Below are 21,560 nucleotides of genomic sequence, written 5' to 3' on the forward strand. Positions count from 1 at the left end.
GTTAAAAAAAAAAATTCTCTTAGATGAAGGTTTCATGATGCTTCTAAAATGACCTGTCCTATAAGATACGGTTGAGAACAAGAGTGTACAGCAGGGGACTCTATGAAAAGAGGGACAGCAATTGATGGTTTCTGGGGTCTGATTCATGCCATGCTCTCTCAAACACAGAATTCTAAAAGAACACATGGCAGAAAAGAGAAAACTGGTTAGCACCACCATTTTGCTTTTCTTAAAATTTCCCCTGGAGCTATTGGAAGGGGTGAGAAATGGCCAAGTGACCTTGGATTCTCTCTGGAAAAGAATAAAGAAAAGATAGTGATGGTGGGGGGTGGGGAAGAAAAGTCCAGCATGAGGCTGGAGAAGGAGAAAGCATTTGCAGCAAAGACATCCCCAGTTAACCCTGGAACACCATTTCCACCAGAGACCACAGAGTGCTGCACTAAGATTTAAAGGTTTCCCCAAAACATGGCCCCGTGTTTTCTTCCTTTGACACACATCACGAAGCAAGGCTTCTTAGCCCATTTTTGGTGCAGATTTGTCAACTGTTCTTTCTTGATGAATAACGATGCTCATGATTGCCTCTCTGCTCCCCACAGTTCCACTCAACGTTCACTTTTTCTATTTTCAAAGGAGTTCCCCCTTTCTGAAAACACAGGTGGCCGACACTATTATATCACATCATGACTGTGGCAGAGACCTTTCTTCTCACCACAATTGCTTGGGAGGTTTTTCCGGCTGGAATACAGGTAAAGTTGAGAGTGGGCCTCTGAGTGCTAAGCTTTTGTTAGAATGAGAACTACAAAGAGATGGATTTATGTTTTTAAGATGCCAGAAGCTGGTTTGGATGTAGCTTTATTCCTTTGTCCTAAACTCCCTTCTCCCCTCAAACCACCTGCAACTGTGGTTGGAAAATTAATTGCTTCTGACATGTGAAGGGGAAAAAAAAAAAAAACCTCTTAAAATAAATCTATAAAAACCTCAACGGCTACCACTATGAGAGTGGAGGGGACAAAGAAAAGGATCTTTGAAAATTTTTATTTTTTTTAAGAATTCTTTCCTACGAAGGAGATTTTTACATACTTAGGTAAATAACAATAACAAAGAAGTGTCTTTTTAGGGATCACTTTTAATTGACCTGTTCAACCTCGAAACCCAAGAGACCTCATTTAATGAAGAAAACCAAGAGAAGGCTTCGAGTGTGGTGCATGCCCGTAATCCCAGCGACTTGGGAGGCTCAAGCAGGAGGATGGCAAGTTGAGGCTACTTGGGCAACTTATCAAGACTCTCTCTCAAAATAAAATATGAAAAGGGCCAGGAATATAGCTCCGTGGTAAAGTGCCCTTGGGACCAATTCCCAGTACTGAAAAATAAAAAAAAAAAAGATAATTTGTTCCTTAAAATGATATGGGGGTGAATGTGACCATCCCACTCTCTGTAGAAACAAAAATGGTTTATTTTTGGCTGCATGAGAAAAAAAAGTAAAGAACATTCTGTTTTTGTGGAGATGTTGGAGTCACCCCAGAAACCTACAGCACTTATTGGAGCAGCAAATTTCCTGGGGGAATCTTTCATTTCATTTGTCAACCCACAAATACCTATGGACAAATCTTATATAGGAGAACAGTGGGTTTGTGTTGAGATGGCCAGGGGCCAGACTTTTGCAAAGCTGTTCATTAAATGGTACTGAAGCTCTTTAACCTGTTATTGGGTCACAAGGAAGTAAAAAGACCTACAAGAGTAGCAGAAGTGTCAAGACTGCTACAGGCCAAAGTGCTTTGTTCCCTTCACTAAAGCAATTTAGAAATCTTGAGGGTTTTGGAGATAGAGCTTTCTCTCTTTGCTCCTTCTTTCCTTTCCTTTCCTTTTCCTTCCTTCTTTCCTTCTCCCTCTCCTGTGACCCCCCATCCCCCGTTCTCTCTCTTTTCTCTTTTTGAGAAATGGATCTTGCTGTGTTGTCCAGGCTGGTCTCAAAGGATGATTCTACCTCAGCCTCCTGAGAGCTGAGACTCCAGGCACATACCATCACGCCTGGCTTATTTCCCTTTCTTCCAGATGGACAAATCTTCATATTTCAGATCACTCATAATTTTTTTAAAAATGAATTTAACCTTTAATTAATTAATTAATTAACTTTTATGTGGTGCTGAGGATCGAACCCAGGGCCTCACCCGGGCTAGGCAAGCGCTTTACCACTGAGCCACAACCCCAACCCCTCAGATCACTCATTTTTAAGCAGAAAAAAAGCCGTTTTACTTTGTGTCCTTTTTATCTGATTTACACGAACATTCCTTTGATTTGAAGAGATATGGTGAATGTGCTATCAATAAAATTGGAAAAGATATCGGCGTGGCTGCCATTTGATTCAACAAACACAGGGCAATTTCATAACTAAATAAATACAGAAATTAGTCTGGTATTAGTATTATTTTTAAAAAAAACTTGTTTTAGTTATAGTTGGATATAATACCTTTATTTTCTTTATTTATTTTTTATGTGGTGCTGAGGATCGAACCCAGGGCCTCTCATGTGCTAGGAGAGTGCTCTACCACTGAGCCCCAGCCCCAGCCCCAGCCCTTAGTATTATTTTTGAAAGACAAGTTGTAGTCTATTAAAGTTCTGATCGACTGCGTGAAGCTTCTAGGTTATTGGAAGGATAATAGATGCTGCTGTCCTTGAGGATCCTTTATCTTCCTCTTTCCTTAAATATCAAGATTGTTGAGTTTTTGTTTTGCTTTTGTGCCACAGCAGCTGGATTTTTTTTTAAACCAAATATATTGTTTAGCCCATAGGGGGCAGGATGGTAGGAAGATAACGCCTCTGAGAAGAGGCCCTGGGCTTGGAAGGTAGCACCTAATACAATACTGGCTGGTCTTCCATTTGTGAATGTCCATGTGAACATTGGGTCATGTTAGGTGGAACTTCTCTAGAACTACAAAAATGTGAAAAAATCATTTTTTTTGTTTGCATTCAGCAGGCAGACAATGTCATAAAAGATAAAATAGTGTCTGTCTATCCACACTCTCTTCTAAGAAAACCACCCTCCTCAAAGTCCCCAGTGAGAGAGTTGTGGCCATGTGTGTCACTGGCATCTGAACAGGTGAAGAGAAGGAGGGTGGGTGTGTGAGTCAGCTTTTCCTCTCTGGGACCAAAATACCTGGCAAGAACATCTTAGAGGAGAAGTTTATTTTGGGGTCACAGTTTCAGAGGTTCAGTCCCTGGATGACTGAATCCATTGCTCTGGGCTCAAGATGAGGCAGACCATCATGGCGGAAGGATGTGGTAGAGGATGGCAGCTATGAAGTAGAGGGAGAGAGGAGAAGGGGCTAAAGGGAAGAAGAATCCTAACAGGGCACACCTGTGATCCCCCTTCTCCAGTCACGCCCCACCTGCCTACAGTTTAACTCTCAGTCCTTACACACCAGGATGTACTGATTAGCTTACAGCTCCCATCATCTAGCATTTCACCTTTGAACATTCTTGTATCGACACAGTGGCTTTCAGGGGGACACCTCATATCCAAACCGTGACAGTGGGCACGAAAACGTAGCCATAGAAATAATGGCTGCCAATTTTCCAAATTTAGCAAAAAATAGGAGTAAGTACAATATAACACAGTACAGTAATATAATAGACTTTCCTTCTCTGAAACGTTCTAAATTATATTTGACATTTGAAGAAAAAAGTATGTGATGTGGCTTTTTAACAGAGAGATATAGGAATATTTAAGATAATTACACATAAATGGTAGAGGGCAAAGGGACTCTAAGGGAGGTAAGGTTTCTATATTTTATTCAAACTGGAAAAATGTACACTAGCATATCTTTATGGTGATGTATCTTTTCTTTTTTTTAAATCTTTCATTGTAGGGGTGGTTACAGGAATCTAGGAATAAATTACGAACTCTTCATGCACATTATACCAAAGTTTTCCTGATTTTGATATTGTATGATATCAAGATGCAATGTTAGGTAAAACCAGGTGAAAGTTACAAGGAACTCTCTGTACCCCTTTATACTATCTGTGCAAAATAAATACATAGTTATTTCTAAATAAAGAGTTAAGAGAAAAAGATAATAAAAAGAAATTCCATGAAAATTATAAATGCATGTATTGTCTCATGATTCTCTGGCCATAATCAGCATTTTAAAGAGAGAAAATCTCTTTGTGGGAGTGAAAATACGTCATAGAATGTTAGATGGAAGAGAAAATTGAGGGATGGTTTTAAAGAGACAGGATTGTTATCATACCCTCAAATTCAAGATGAGCCTCTGTCTTGATCACATTGATGCCCCTTGTCAGGGCCATCTCTCTCTCTAAAGCATTAAACTGGTTAAGCAATATTAATTTTAATGATACTATATATCTCCTTGAAACTATAAAATATTCTAGGGATAAAAACTAATTAAATTTGGGGTTGTGGCTCAGTGACAAAGCATTTGCCTAGCATGTGTGAGGCAGTGAGTTCCATCCTTAACACTGTATACAAATAAATAAAATAAAGGTATGCTATCCATTTAAAAATATATACTAAAAAACCACTCAACTGTGTGCCTTAAATGCTTAAAGCTATGGCATATAAATAATATCTCAATAAAATTGTTTAAAAAAAAACTAAACCAGGGCTGGGTTGTGGCTCAGTGGTAGAGTGCTTGCCTAGCATGTGCGGGGCCCTGGGTTTGATCCCCAGCACCACATAAAAATAAATAAAATCAAGGTATTGTGTCCAACTACAACTAAAAATATAAATACATATTTTAAAAAATCTAAACCAAAAACTAATTAAATTTTGATAATGTGTCAAATCTTTAAAGGCAGCTTGAACTAGTTTTTTTATGTTAAATTAGAAGCTATTAGAAGTTGTATTCTCAATAATACTGATAATTGGAATTAAAAAGTAGAAAAAGTGATAAAAGTTCCTTTATGTGTTGGCAGAATTTGTGTGTCAGTAGGGCACCAGAAGATGGCACAGAAAGCTTTCGGTGTTAACTGTTACATGATCATTAATTTGTCTTTTGATTAAATGTAAGAATGTTTCAAATGTCAATAGAGGAGAATCCTGATACTATTCATTGGTGAGGGGTGGGGTGGGGGTGGGGCTCGTTTTTTAATCAAGAATACCTGGCGGTAGTAAAGGTTTTCTCTGGTAGCATGATAGAAAGTTATGGCAGAAGGAATAGATGGAAATACGAGACCTCAGGTCTTAAATTTACTAACTGGAGCTAAATAATGTTGTTACTAAAGTGGCGTTAGAAGGTTGTCCAACTTCCAGAATGAGCTGGAATGAATATGGTTGGTTTTCAACTTTGTTCTATTTGTTAATATTCAATATGAACTGGACCAGATGACTCTGGACATCTGAAGGCTGTTAAAAATGATAGTTTTTTTTCTTTAACATTATTAAACAATGTCAATGTAGGCACCGTAAAAGTAAAAAAAAAAAAAAAAAAGAAAGAAAAAGAAAAAAGTGAAGTTTTAGATCCAATGATTTTATCTCCCTTATTTTTTTTCCAGAAATTTCCCATATAATAAATATTCACATTTAAGAAGACTGATTTTCTAAAAATTTGTGTTTTCTGATTGACCTTTTTTGACTGGATTACTTCATGTCTTTACTTTGCAGCTCAATAAAGAGACCTGTCAGGTCAGGTTTAAATTACTGTAGGACCTTTTTATTTTTTAAACTTAATCCAAGGGCAGAGATCTCGGACCATTTCATTAGCCACGAAACAGATTTTGCCATCTGCTTAGTTTACACATGAGTTGGCAAAAATTCTTTTCTTCATTGACTACCATCTGACAACTCCATGATGAGATCAAGGGGTTGGATATTTGATCTTTTAAATCCATCATAATGTCAAAATGAGAAAGTGTAATATGAAATTTTAAACCCAAAGAGTATTTTCTTTTCATAGTTTTTTTCTTTACTTATTTAAATTTCTATCTTTTATTGCCTCCAATTCAGTTTTAAATCTTTATTTCACAGACCAACCAGTATGAGAGACCATATCAATAATATGTGAATAAAACACTGTTTTAATAAGGGAGAGGCTTCCAAGAATTTTTAAGGAAAATACAGATTTCCAATATGGCAGGAACAAAATGAATATTTATGAGGAAAGAATGAAAGAAAAATCTTTGGGCTACTCATACCAGAAATGAAATTGTATTAAATTATTTCAGAGCATATATCATACTTCTAAAAACATTTATTGATAGTTATAGAAATAATTTAAGAGCCTTCTCTGTTCTTACTAGCTATGGAACTTGGTCAAGTTGTATGAATTTTTTTGGGTTTTGTGGCACTGGGGATTGAACACAGGGCCTTGTACATGCAAGGCAAGCACTTTACCCACTGAGCTATGTCCCCAGCCCTAAACTCCTTTTTAAAATTTGTTTTAATTAGTTATACATGACAGTAGAATGCATTTATGTACTTTGATATATCATACATAAATGGGATATAATTTCTCATTTTTCTGAGTGTACATGTTGCAGAATCATATAATTTTTTTCCCATTTGATGAAGAAGATAATATCACATACATGTCACAGAGTATTCAGTTGGATTACATGAGATCATCTCTGCTGTTGGCTCATAATGCAGAGAGTAAATAGTGAGTGCTCAAAGGTTAGCTACTATCCTTATTATTAAACTAAGTCAGACTGAGAGATTTAAAATCAAAGCCAAGGTAGAGGCGTTTTAGTTTGTAACTTACACATTGCTTTCTTATTTTGTTTGAACCTCACACCAACTCTACAGGATGGTGTACCAGAAACCGTTGGGGCCCCTTCACAATTTGCCATGTGGTAACCATCATTGGGTAAAGGTGGCTCCCTGGCCCCTTAAGGTGTTTGGACTGCATTTTTTTTTTTTTAATAAGGAAATGGATTTGGGTTGAAGTGAGGAACTAAAGGGGCCTTAATTTGATGTTGATGGACCTTAATTTTATTCATTTATTTATATGCAGTGTTGAAAATTGAACCCAGTACATCACACATACGAGGCAAGCACTCTACCACTGAGCCACAACCCCAGCCCTGGACTGCATTTTTAAGATGCCATTTCCATACTTCAAAACAAGCTGGGGTTGATGAAAGCAGACGGTATCCTTCAGATTTTAAACTTGGTTCGATGCCTGATGGAACTTTTGAATTTTTAGGACTTTATAATATCACGGAGGAATCCCATCTCAAGTTCTCCATAGCCAGGAAAAGTTAAAAGCAATTTATCACTGTCAGATTTTTTTTTCAGATATAAAAGCAGACAAGGACAAGTTGCCCTACAAGAGAAGTAGATCATACCACGAATCTTGCTCTCTCTCTTTCTGTCTGAGCCTCTCAGGGTGGGGTAAATGGATGTCACCAGTTCTACTTAGAGAGATTCAAAAAAGAAAACTTCATTAGCAGAGAGGGACAAGGCATCGGGCCAGGCAATATCCAGAAATGTTTTACTTGATTTTTATCGTGAATGGAAAACAAAGGTACTTTGTTTCAAAGGCTTCTGATTGATATCTACCCCTTGGACTTCTAATTCTTTTCCTCATTGCTTTATTAAAAGGACCTATTAATTAACTTAGCACCTGGTGGAAAGAAGTGAGCTTTCTCTGAACTCTGAACAGTCTCCAAAAAATGGTCAATAAAGCTGGTAAGAGAAGCAGCACTGTAATCTCATGTTACACATGAAGAAATTGAAATTTGACTAACTTTATAATCAGGCAATAAAAAATGTGTGGAGCAGAGACTCAAAGGAGCAAAGGACTGGTTGCTGGAGAGCTGGGTTTTTTATTTCAACTTTGTCTCCAGTGAGATTCTGATTATCTACTCCTGTCCCCTTCTTTCTCCCCCTCGTTCTGGGGATTGAATCCAGAGCCTCCTGCATGCTTAGTTTCATTACCTTAAATGGGTTCAATGGATTAGGTGGGTATAGCAAACTTTTTCTATGAAGGACCAGGTAATGAACATTTTTGGTTTTCTGGGTCATTTATTTTCTACAGCAACTATTCCACTTGCTAAAATCTGCCACAGACAGTATTCGAACAAATGGGTGTGACTGCGTGCCAATAAGACTTTATTGAAAAAACCAGGAAATGCATTGGGTACTTTGCAGATCTCTAGACTAGATGATGTAGAAGTTTCTTCTACAGCATATATTTTAGAATTCAACTTGTTTTAATGAACTGCTTTTAGATATTGAGCAAGATGAATAAATATATATGGGGGAACTGTCAGGGATGGGAGAATGTGGGAAGAATATATCTCGATTTAGAGGAAAATATGATTTCTATTGTTGGAACAACCAAACTGCATATATGGCTGTAACTGTGATCCCAGGTTTATGCCAAGAAGGGCAAACTGTTGACTCCCTGGCTGGACAACACTGGTGCTCTCCCACAGTGTACTATGCCCTAGGTCCTTGCTCTCCTTCTTCAAGGGCTGCATAAAGGAACCCAGTTCAATCCATCATCTTTATAGAGGTTCCCCTAATTAGGAAATGACAGACCACACAGGTCAACCTTCAGCAGCAATAACAGTGTGGCCAATGAACCTACATATTCTTTCTACTTTTTATAAAGAATTTTTATTGCTATATAAAGCGTCTTTGAAAAGCCTGTAATTCAAAGTGAAGACTTTTCTCTAAAAGACCCAAGAATCATACTCTCATGAGAGTTGGCTATTTCTGTGAGAGTATTATTTTTATTCAGATGTTCTATTGGATCTAAAGTCATAAAAGCAGTAAGTGCTTATTTTTGAAAATCTTCCTCTCATTAGCCGTGATGGTACATGCCTATAATCCCAGTGGCTCAGGAGGCTGAGGCAGGAGGGTTGTGAGTTCAAAGCTAGCCTTAGCAATTTAGTGAGGCACTAAGCAACTTCATGAGAACCTGTCTCTAAATCAAAACTAAAAAGGGCTGGGGATGTGGTTCAGTGGTTAAGCACCCTTGGGTTCAATCCCTGGTACAAAAACAAAATAAAACAAACAAAAACCAACCTTCCTCTCCTATTCCCTCTAACCCTCTCCACTTACTACTGGTTAGTAAGGTGTCTTTTCTGATTGCTTTTTGTATATACTTATAAGTGTGTGTCTCCATCTTTCTGGGTACATGTCTTCTTAAAACCATGGTACAATATTTCTGCCTGTTTATGCTACTGGTATCACTAGATGCCAATCTGCCTAGCTACAACATGATAATGCTTTTGATAAGTCCTAGAAAATGTTCAGCATAGGAAGCAAAAAAGAAAGCTCACTGTTAAACTGATATCACTGCCTTAGTATATTCTATAAGGGGCAGACTTAATCCAGTACTCGGAAGTGGGAGTCTGGTTTTATTTTGGGCTCCTAAGTTCTACTCTTACCTAAAATACTCAGAGGACTGAGGCAAAGGTGCATATTTTCCATGTTCATGAGGATAATTACCCTATTTTTTTTCCATTTCACTTTCCTACAGTAGCTCTCATCTGAATCTACAGTGCTTCATGTAAAAACTTGTTGAAACTTTGTATCTGCTGACCAACCTCTCCCCAGCTCTGTGTCCCCACTACCCTTCCTAGTCTCTATTTTTCTCTCAACTTCTATGAGATCAACTGTTTTGGACCCCACACATGAGTGGGATCATGCAGTATTTCTTCCTCTGGGCCTGGCATATTTCACTGAACACACATAGGAGGAACCAGCTCTGGAATTCTGTTGTACCCAGGGTGATTATAACTGGTGAAAAACAATGTGTTACATATTTCAAAATAGATAGAAGAGAGGATTTTTAATATCCTCATCACAAAGAAATGGTATATTTTGGAGGTGATAAAGATGTTAGTTGCCCTGATTGAGCACTACACAGTGCACATGTGTATATCACACTGTATACCCTATCAATATGTACAGTTATTATGTATGTATTGATTAAAAGAATAAAACTTATTTAAAAAAAACTTATTGAATCTGTTAGATGGAGGAAGATCTGGGTCATTGAAATAGATTACAGATTGAGAAAAATAAGATGCTATTATAGATAAGCCAAGAAGTCAATAAATCAAAGGAAACATAGCAATTAGTCACTCCCTCACTCTTTCCTAATTTGTCTCCATTGCTGGAGATGTCTCTGTTCATCCTCAATCTCCTGCTAATAATCCTCTAGAAGATCCCTGTTGCCTCTTAGAGCTGAGACTATCTTTAGACTCTCATGTGGAATCAGACTCTTCTGCAGACTTTGTGATTTCAGGTTGCTAATATGAACAAAGACTGGAAGAGAAAGGCTTAATAGTACACTGTGTTAAAAATTTCAACAGTTAGAATGAGCTGACAAAAAAATCAAGGTCATAGAGTGTGGATTGTGGGAAAAGTTGTACCAAAAACAACACTTGAAGAAAAATGAAGAATTTTTTTTTTCAGAACGCGGGCAAGTTTGGGAAAAAAATGAATCTGCTATGAATATCCAAGAATAATAAGCATAGGAAGAGAAGCAAAAGGAGAACCCGGCAAGTCCTGCTCTATCTAGACGCATACCTCACCTGTGTACTTAGGCAAGATCAGTAATTAGAGCAACACCATTTCCTGATTTCCACAGGTGAGTGTGTTCTTTCAAGTCTGTGATGCAGAGACTATGAAAGGTGAGAGTGAATTTTTAAAATTTCACTCCTAAATATTGATAGGCTACTTGGAATCTACCATAATGGTTGAGTACTTAAACTATTTATTTTTCCATGACTGTAAAAATTACATTTCACAATGTTTAGTTTGATGATCAAGAGCCAAGTCAAGAGCTGTCTTGTGTAAAAATCTGGCATTTTATCCCTCACCCTCCCACCCCAAGGGGCAAGTCACATCTTCCTGACTTACGTCCTTGCAGGAGTCACTGAGCCTGGAACTTTCCTACTCAGAAAGCAGCAAGGGGAGGTGGCCCAGTACTTAGGACAAGACTCAAGGGACCCAAAGAGGAGAGGGTACAGTTTCCTCCGTGTGGTTTTTATTCACTTCTCCTTGTTTGGGGTGTTCTCCCACATAGAGCCTCTAGATAAAGCTTCTCAGATTCAATTCAGATTCTAAATGGAACAACACAGGACACACTCCCAGGCCCGGCACTCATCTCTTTCTCTGATAGGTCTTTGCTGGATTTTAGCACAGATACAAACACTCCAAACACTTTTGTTGTATATGTATTTCCCATCCACGATTTGAGGTATACTACAAAATTATTATTATTATTTTTGGTACCAGGGATTGAATCAGGGGCACTCGACCACTGAGCCACATCCCCAGCCCTATTTTATATTTTATTTAGAGACAGGGTCTCGCTGAGTTGCTTAGCACCTCTCCATTGCTGAGGCTGGCTCTGAACTTGTGATCCTCCTGTCTCAGCCTCCCGAACTGCTGGGATTACAGGTGTGTGCCACCGTGCCCAGCTCAAAATTATTGACTATATGAAGTTAGAATTTAACTAAGTGACCCAGATTTTGTTTGGCCACCCTGTTGTCTGAACTCTAGGAGACTATCTAGAGTATCTGGGAAGGGTCTTAGGTCCTGAGTTGTGGGTGTGTGAAAGCCGGGGGAGTAAGAACTGATACGTGAAATACAAGTAAAATCGCCCCTTAATAACACAAATACAAAACCCTCTGAGAGGTGAACAGGGCAAAGCCACTCAGTCTTTCACCACTTGATCTCCAACACCATTCCCGGAGGAAGCAGGAACGAGCCAGTGATCCTTCCCTTACAGACTGCTCTCCTGAGGGTGCCCCTTGGCACTCAGGCTCTGCATTTTTTTTTTTTTTTTTGTATTTAAGGACCCATTTCAGCTGGCAGACAGTGAGATCATTGTAGAGAGGAATAGACCAGACACTGGGGAAAGGTTGGCGGGATGGGGACACCAAAAGACACAGAGCAGACCATCAAAGCTACATGTACTTCATGAATGCAAACACACACATAAATATGCCCGTGGTTGATTTTTTTTCTTGAAACATTTTTCCTCTTTGTAAATAAGTTTTATGTAATTTGTTAATGTGATCTGTGACTGTTTTTGGAGTATTTCCCAATGAGCAGGAATGGACATCCATTATCTTGGATCTGCAGGTGGCTATCGAGGGTCACAGCTTCTGAGCTTGCACAAATGTCTAGAAACATCCCTTTTCCTAACACTGAGGTCTTTGTTTGCAGTGGTCAAATGTGAACTCCTTTCATTTAACCTCTAATGCTTTAAAAAATGTCCTACCTCAGTCCTACATTTCTAGTTAGTAGGATTTTAACTTAAGTTTGAGGACCTATTATTGCTCAAGCCTGCAAAAGTTCTAGGCTGAATCATAATTATTGGTATTGAATTATTTGATGCACCTAGAACTAAAATTGAATATCACAGGCTTTTCTTTCTAATTTATTCATCATTTAAAAAATCTTGACTCCAAGTTTGATGATCTTGGGGATTTACTCTATTTGAATTATGCTGAATTTAATCAGAAAGTTAAATCTGGTTAAGAGGGAGAGATTTTCTTCTTGGAATGAAATTGTTTTTATTTATATCATCATACACTGCTCAAGGCTGCATTACTATGCAGGTTCCAGTGTCGTGGAAAATACTTAAGCTTTTCTGTGCCTCTGTACCTAAAAATCTACTGATAAAAATACAACTAAAATGCATAAACCTAAATACAATTTAGCGGGTTAAGGAGCTATTAATTACATGATAGAAGATGAGATAAATCTGCTTTTGGTTATAAGTCATAAAGCATTAAATTAATATTAGTGACCCCACCATTTCTTCCTTTTCTCTTCACAGCGACATTTTAGGTCTTTGGTGATAGCCACTTTGTGGTTATCTTGGAATAATATAAAGAATTCTAATTCTGTGATGCACAAGAAGCAGGGTATCTGATTCATTTAGAGTCACAGCCCTAAAAGTCAGAGCCTTCTTATTGAGTGGGAATCGGTTGGGATCCATTTCCTGGCTCCTGGGATGCTGTGCTGTCCCCACCTCATGGTGCCAGAGGTTTAATTTCCTGGGTTGATCCCAGAGATGGGGATGGAGAGGGAGGGAGGTGTGTGGGTGTGGTCAGAGGTGGGGATAGAAGCAGGTAGGGAAGCAAACCTTTTGTTTCCTGGGACATGGGTGGTATTTTCTTATTGGCACCTGTGTGTGACAACAGTGAGCGCACTGTCTTGGGGGACAGTTGTGTCCTAGCCTGAGGCCAGGCTGGCGGGGGCGCGGCCGGCTCACTCACCTGTGCTGCTTTGGATGGTCCTCACGGTGGTGGTGGTGCGCGGCGGGGAGGACGACCTCAGGGACACGCACTCGTCGTCCTGGGAGCAGCCCTTCTCGATGGCCCGCACGTAGCTGTGGCTCCGCATGCGGAAGCAGCCGGGCATGGGCAGGTCGAGCGCTTCCACCGCCTGCGACTCCAGCTCGCTGAACACGGATTCGCACACGGATTCGAACTGCCCGTTCACCTCCATTTCACTCACCTGCGAGCAGAGGGGCGGTAACACCTGGCGGTTAGTTCTCCACCTGGTGGAGGGCCGATCTCTCTGGGCATCTCCAAATTGAATTCCCAGTAGGAAAAGCAGCGTCTTATAGTATTCAACTCAAATGCATTTTATTTCTCGTGTGTGTGTGTGTGTGTGTGTGTGTGTGTGTGTGTGTAAGTAAATCTCCTCTTCCTTTGGTACCAGGGATTGAACCCAGGGGCACTCAACCACTGAGCCACATCCCCAGCCTTTTTCATTTTTAATTTTGAGACAGGCTCTGGCTAAATTGCTTAGGACCTCACTTAGTTGCTGAGGCTGGCTTTGATGTGGGATCCGCCTGCCTCAGCCTCCTGAGCCCCTGGGATTACAGGTGTGTGCTACTTATTTTCATTATATTACAGACTATAATTGAATGACACCTAGCTAATATGTTTGCCTTTTTGTTGTTGTTGTTGTTATTTTTCTTTCCCTTGAGAGCTTTGTTTTTAGAATGCGAAGAAATTGGATCTGGGAAGCCTTTTCCAAAGCATTCTAAGATTAATTTCCTGATGTATAGTTTTCTCCCCTTTTTTTCTTTTCCTCCCTCTCTCCTTCCCTCCTTCCCTCCTTCCCTCATTCCCTCCCTCTCTCCTTCCCTCCTTCCCTCCCTCTCTCCTTCCCTCCCTCTCTCTCCCTCCCTCTCTCCCCCTCCCTCCCCTTCCCTTCCCTAAGCACCTGCTGTACCACTGAGCTATACCTCCAGCCCCTCCTTATTTATAAACGCGAATTTAGAGATCAATTTTATCGGTCCACGGTCAGCTTTCATGTACTCCAGTGTTAACTTTTCAGTATGCACATTTTAGAAAGTAGTATTTTACTGTGCCTTTTGAAGTGACTGGTTCTCCAATAGTGTCAGTGTTGACTGAAGCTTAATTGAGTGCAAGTAATGGAAACATGCCCTATATTCTCTGGCAAGATACATTCTGCATAAAAATAGGCTAAGCCCAGATATGTTAAAATCGTGAAAAGCACTATCAAGATTTTGAAACTATTTACTGGTTTCAACTCTATAAAAAAGCTGAGATGGTCCACAGATTATTTATGAGTACTTTAAAAGCTCTTGGACATGAGCCCTCCCTCTGCATTTTGAGGAATCAGTTTTTATTGATATTCCTCTGTATATAACTTGGGTTTGAGTACTGCTTGCAGAAAAAAAAAAAGGCCCTAACTAGAGGTTCCAGCCAATATTTTACTTCGTAGCTGATTTTCTAGAGACTTGGAAGTAATTTTCATTTACCTTCCAGGACTTCTTGTCTCTATTTTTCCAAATATTGAATTTATATGGGTAATTGGGAATTTAATAGGTTAAACTATAATTCAGCTTAGGCCACATATGGAAAATGGTTCCAATTTTTCATTGTCTGCTCTTTTGTATTATCTGAAGATGTGCTTCAGTAATGGGTTATTTCTTTAGACTTCAAATAAAAGTGATTAATGACTTTAAGGCATATAAACAGAGACTTGCATTTCTTGATGTCTTTACAACTTAAATATAGTACTTTCATATCCTCTAATTTGATTAAAATCACTGCATATTTTCAAGGAAAATAAACTCTATGCTTCCATATTAAAAATATATCTATATCTTTATCTGTATGTCTTTGTTCTTTAGGAAATACATGGGCATCCATTTAGAGGTAAAGAGATGGATGGATATCTGCAACTGTCAAATGCAATGAGGGAAAGAAAGAATGGACAAGCCTTTATTATACACAGATACAGAAAACCATATGGAATAAAGTATAACAACACAATCACAAAAAGTCAAGCATCCTGGGAACTGCTACCCAGGTCAGGAAAGAGAATTTTTCCAGGCCTCCAGTAGCCCTCCACAGACCCCCTCCTCCTAATCAGAACTCCCACCTTCAACGATAACTACCATTCTGAGTTTTATTGCAAATGTCATTGTATTTCTTTACACTATTTTTACACAATTGTGTATCTTTAGACCCTAAGTTAAATCTTATCCACTGAAAAGAATCAGATCCATCTATCAATTCACCTTCAATATACATTTCTTTTGATTGTAACTTACCTATTGAAGGATCTGTGTTCCTTGACTAGTATAGCTTCCCAGGTTTAGATTTTGCTAAATTCATATGTATGGTGGAATTTGGCATGTTCTTTTTTTTGTATTTCCAGAAAATTGTAAGCTGGATACAGAGACCTGATTTGACTCAGGTGGATTTTTTTTGTGTGTGTGTTTGTGTGTTTTTGTGGTGCTGGGGATGAACCCAGGGCTTTGTGCATGTGAGACAAGCTCTCTACCAACTGAGCTATATCCCCAGCCCTCGTGTGTGTTTTTTCATCAAAGGGAACATTATGTCTGGGTTGTCCCCTCTTTATGTTGGAGATTATTTATGCTTAATGCCTAGATCCGTTCATTCTCTAGCAGGTGTTGCAAAGTGGCAATATTCAAATTTTAGTATTAACTTGGAATATTTTTTTTTATAAAGAAATGCTTTCTCTCTTATATTACCCAATTACTTAATGGTTGCTTTTATATGAAAATGGAAGAATAAATGCTTGATTTTCCACTCCCCTGTATTTACAAAGTTTTGAGATAATAAATCTGTTCCCTTTAATCTTCCAAAGGTGACCAATTGATTTTTCTTAAATATATTTTTTTTAGTTGTCAATCGACCTTTATTTTATTTATTTATATATGGTGCTGAGAATTGAACCTAGTGCCTCACACATGCTAGGCAACTGCTCTTCCACTGAGCTACAACCCCAGCCTGATCAATTGATTTTTTAAAAAATCAAAATAAACTTACAGATTTAAAATATTTAATAGTTGCTATGGTTTGAATAAGTGTCCCCTATAGGCCATGTGACAAAAGCTTGGTTGCAAGTCTGTGGCTCTTTTGGGAGGTGGTTGAACTTTTAAGAGGTGGGGCCTGGTGGGAGAAGGTAAGGTCACTGGCCCTTGAAGGAGATATTGGGACTCCAGCTCCTTCTTTTATCTGCTTTGATTCCTGGCTACTGTAAGTGAGCAGCTTCCTTGGTGACATGGTCCTTGCCACAATATTTTGCCACATCAAAGGTCCCAAAGCCTCGAAATCTGTGAGCTAACATAAACCTGTCTTCCTTCAAGTTGATTGATGTCAGATATTTATAACAGTAATGGGAAGTTGACTAACACAATACTTTTAAATCCACTTTCTTAGTGAACTTAAATTTGTTCAATCTTTGACTAGTGGGAACCTAACATTGACTCTTGATTCCTATTAACATGAAACCAAAAGTCTTTGATCATGTGCTTGATATCTGCTGTGATTAGGTATTCTAAACTTATATCTTCGCTGCCCAGTCCTGGGATCCGTATATTTCCCCCAAAAAACTTTTCTTTTTTTAAGTGGACCTGGTGTTACAAGAACAGAATCTGGGCACTAGGGAGATTCACTTTTATTAATCTCAGGCTTTTTTCAGTGGACAGATCTGGGAAACAAATCTATATAACTTAAATTCAGATTTCAATGTTTTTTTAAATATAACCTCTTCTATATTATATCTTTATATCCTTATATTTTTATTGAGTACTCAAGTTTTTAAGCACACAGGAGACAATGGAATTGGAATATTCTACAATTATTCCTTTGCTTTATTCCACAATATTTACACAACCACCTCTGAATCACAATACCATCATTGTCCACATCTGATTATTGAAAGCAGTTAAAAATTATTTTGCATCTGCTCTCTCTGTTCTTTCCTCATTTTAAAATAGTTGTGCTGTGCACACTGTGACACCATATAAACCCACATGATGTCTCCTCTCCAGCCTTTACTTAGTTTTAATCCTAAAAATTTCTATGTATTTAATGTTTGTCACGAACTATGTCTGGTGGTTTTGATTGTCTAAATCTCATTGACAAGTAAATTGCCCAGGGTAGACTCACAGGAACAACATTCTGTGCATCCACACAACATTGTAACACGTTTCCCTGCCTTTTATATTTGAAAGTCAGTTTTTTCTAGATATAAAAATCATTGGTTCATTTTATTCCCCCTGGAGTATGTTAAAATGTTACCCCATATTCTGGTTTGAACCATTGTTAAAGAAACATTCTGATGGCAATTTCCTTTTCATCCTTTTTCCAGTCATTAGCTCTTTTTTATATAGAGGTTCAAAGATGTTTTTAAAAATTCCTTCAAGTGGGATTTTTAAAAACTAGAATATAATTTTACTAGAATACGTCCTGGTATTGATTATTTTGGGTCAATTCTCAAGGATGTAGTGTGTTCTTCCAATACGTAGTTTCAAGTCATCTTCTCATTTCAGGAACATTTTTTGCACACACACAAAAATTATTGCTTTGTGTTTAAGGGGCAAGAGTACAGCTCAGTGGTAGAGCACTTGCCTCGTGTAGGGAAGACCCTTGTGCTGCATTCCCAGCAGTGAAGGTCAACCACAGCAACAACAACAACAACAACAACAACAATGCTCTTGTTACTGGTTCTTTTCTTTTGCTTTGATTTTCTTCTTCAGGAGCTTCTATTGCCTGTACTTTTTTTTTTGTGTGTGTGTGTGTGGGGGGGGCAGGTACAAGGGATTGAACCCAGGGGTGCTTATCCACTGAGCCACACCCCCAGCCATTTGTTTGTTTGTTTGTTTGTTTATTTATACTTAGAGATAGGGGCTCTCTGAGTTGCTAAGTGCCTTGCTAAGTTGCTGAGGCTGGCTTTGAACTCATAATCCTCCTGCTTCAGCCTCTCTAGCTGCTGAGATTATAGGCATGTGCCACCACGCCTGGCTATTGCCTGTAATTTGATATTTGTCACTTTCTCTTGAATCCTTTATATCTCATTTATTTTTGATTTTTTTTGTTTTGATTTGCCTTTGCAATGAACATCTTTTTCACTATTTATTTGCTTTAGTATTTCTTTTTCTCAGATGTGCTAATTCATAAGCTTTGCCCAAGGTTATTTTGGGTTTTATATAATTCCTTATTAATTTGTAGGAGTATTTTAAGCAACTAAAACATTAAGCCTTTCTATTTCTTTTCTTTTCTTTGTTGGTGCTGGGAATTGAACCCAGGGCCTCATGCTTTCCAGGCAAGCACTCTACGACTGAGTTACATCTCCAGCCCTTAATCCTTTTTCTTAATGTGTCAAATATTTCTGGGCACATGGTAGGCACTACCTAAGTGTCAATATTATTTTGTGAGACAGTAGAGTGGAGAGAATGAGATAAACAAATTTCCAACTCTCTTGAGACTGAGTTTCATAAATTAAAAAGTGATATTCCTTATACTGTTGATGTAAATTAATGAGATAATATGCAAAGCTCCTAGCCTATATCAGGTAACCAATAAGTGGCAACTATTATATTGTTATTTCCATTGTTAATACTACTGAGAGTAGCAACAGTTTTGCCACCAAATAGTAGCAGGTACTGAAGTAATTAACCAGTTAGGAGTTGGAATACTTGGGTTTTCTGAAAGGTTCTGTAACTGTCTAGCTGTGTACCATAGGCAATCCATCTGGGTCTCTACTCTTACACACACACACACACACACACACACACACACACACATGCACACACACACACACACTGAATAGATATTCTAAGTCAAAAATCATAGGTAAATTGTGCTGGTTTTAATGCTAAGCACAAACCTCCCTAGGTACTACCTTAATTTTTTTAAAAAAATGATGCAGTAACACAACATGTTGCCACATAAAATATATCTGTGGGCTTCTATTTTGATATTACAGATGAGGATACTAAGGATTTGGATATAAAATAAATTAAGACATAAATTAATTTTGAAATGATGGCTGTTAAATGAAATAGTGTGTAAAACCCCAATATTCTATAATTCTTTCTCAAATCTTACTTGATGTAACCCCTATTTTATTAGATGTATATTATAAAGTATAGAAAAGAGTAAACATGAAAAGATGCTATTTCTCCTTTATCATCCAAGCACAATTTTTGACTTCTTTAGATTATGAATGACAGAAACAATTTAATTATTCTAGACCAATTCTTTGGCTTACAAAATTTTACTTTGATCCTGTGAGGAGTCTTTGATGATTAATATGTGAGGTTTTAAACAGAAATGGGATCTAATATACTTAAATTTGACACTATTCTAGCTTCTAATGATGTATACAAGAGCATATCTCTAACGTAATAAAAGCCAATAACTTTTTGAAAAGTCTAGATTATGTGTATGATTATATTGCTTCAAAGAGGAAACTATCTTCCTCTGAATAATGACAATACTTCATAGGAAATACTAAATTATCCTTAAAGTTTTAAAGATACATTACTAGAAAATTGAATACGGTGCTGGAAAAAATGATATGTCATTAGGATCTAATTAGGATGGCCCCTTTTTTTATTCCTGTTCACTTAAGGCCATATGACTAGACCATGGAATTGCAGCACTGACCTCACAGAGCATTAATGCTCTCCTGGGCCCGAGTGTGATTTGTTGATACCTTACTAAGCTACCACTGGGAAGCAATATTGTCCCAAGGAACGTCAGAGCCACCCGACAACAGCAACACAGGCACAAAGTCCTGCTGGAGCAAAGAAATTATATGTTCCCTTGTTCTAAACATATTAAGGTTATGAAAATCATAAATGTGTATAAGTATTTTTTCACAGAAAAATTTTATACCCACTTATGCATTCTGCTTGTATGATAGCTAAATTTATAGACTATTGTATAGTTCTCAAAAACTATGTGGCCACTAGGCTGTGTAAAATAAAGATGCTTCAAGAAGTTTTAAATATTATAATATTTATTTATTAGAAATGAGGATAAAACAAGTCTAAATTGCACCAAAATGATGCTCCAACTATTTCCTTGAGATTGGGATAGACAGTGTGTATCTTGGCAAGGATTAATTAGCACTGATAGTGTGAGTTTCTTTTTTAACAATTTTCTTTTGGCACCAGGGATGGAACTCAAGGGCACTTAGCTACTGAGCCACATCCCCAGCTCCTTTTATTATTATTTTTTAAGATTTTGAGACAAAAATCTCTCTAAGTTGCTTAGGGCCTTGCTAAGTTGCTGAGGCTGGCTTTGAACTTGCGATGCTCTTGCCTCAGCCTCCCACGCCACTGGGATTACAGGTGTGTGCCACCACAGCTTGAGATTTCTTTAAAGGAGGGAAATGTATGGTGGCTCACTGCTGGACTCCCACAGGTCAGCTTTCCCTGGTCCTCTCCCTGCCCTGCCCTTGGAGGCTGATTTGACCTTGACTTGCACTTCATGATTCCATTCAGATGGGAAAGCTCTATTTTGATGGCAGAGACAAAGTGGGAGCAGTGGTCCTATTCCAGGGTTATTCTCACAGTCAGACACTTCAGCGACCAGTCTACCGTTTCATCATTTCTTTCCCATGTTCATTATTTGTTTCATCCATATAAGTACCACACTATGTCACCACCACCACCACCACCACCACTGTCACTGTCACCGCCACACTATACTACAGCTGTCATGGCCATCACTACACCACTGTAAGTACCAATACTACCATCAGCATTGCCATGACCACCATCGCTACCCCGAGAGTCATCACCATCACCATCAACACTACCACCACACTGTACCATCACCACTTCACAACAACAGCACTGATTTTCACTGTGATGATCACAATGTCTTCCAAACCAGCCTCTGCCTCTAACTTCTTATCCTCTAATCTTTTCTATATTTTGTTCCCAGATTAATGATCCCACATAAAAATTCTCGCCAATACCGATTACCTGTTTAAAAGCTGATGTTTTATTAGTTTTATTCACTAATAAAGGCCAATTCATTTCTCTTTTTTTAAAGTGAATAAAGTCCATTTCTCTGAACCAAGCATATAAAGCCATCCATAAAAAAAGAAGTGTCCAGAACAATTTTCAGAAGGGACCTCCCCATGCTGTCTCTACAATTATTCTAAGCTCCAGCAAAAAGTAAAGCACTCACTGTTTCCTGAATATGCTTTAGGTTAGTATTTTCCAAAGTTCAGATCAAATTGCAATGCTATTAGAATCACTTTGAGTATTTATTAAAACGTGATTTCCTAGACCCCATTCCTAGAAGCTCGCTCCTGGGTC

The 21,560-nt window shown here is 38.3% G+C and overlaps 1 protein-coding gene and 1 non-coding gene across 21 annotated transcripts in view; both read right to left on the bottom strand.

The window, feature by feature from the left end:
- Dlgap1 (DLG associated protein 1) overlaps nucleotides 1-21,560 on the bottom strand; it is an 878,199-nt gene that overhangs the window by 185,365 nt on the left and 671,274 nt on the right. For all 20 annotated transcript variants that reach the window (XM_040274808.2, XM_078030334.1, XM_078030332.1 and 17 more), the window contains one exon: nucleotides 13,207-13,447. In XM_040274808.2, the coding sequence (XP_040130742.1) occupies nucleotides 13,207-13,447 (241 nt within the window). The remainder of the gene's footprint in view (nucleotides 1-13,206; nucleotides 13,448-21,560) is intronic.
- Nucleotides 18,506-18,580, bottom strand: Trnas-gga (transfer RNA serine (anticodon GGA)). The gene has a single exon. It is a non-coding gene; the product is annotated as a tRNA-Ser (tRNA).

The sequence above is a fragment of the Ictidomys tridecemlineatus genome, chromosome 13, assembly GCF_052094955.1.
Source record: "Ictidomys tridecemlineatus isolate mIctTri1 chromosome 13, mIctTri1.hap1, whole genome shotgun sequence".
NCBI classification, from domain to species: domain Eukaryota; kingdom Metazoa; phylum Chordata; class Mammalia; order Rodentia; family Sciuridae; genus Ictidomys; species Ictidomys tridecemlineatus.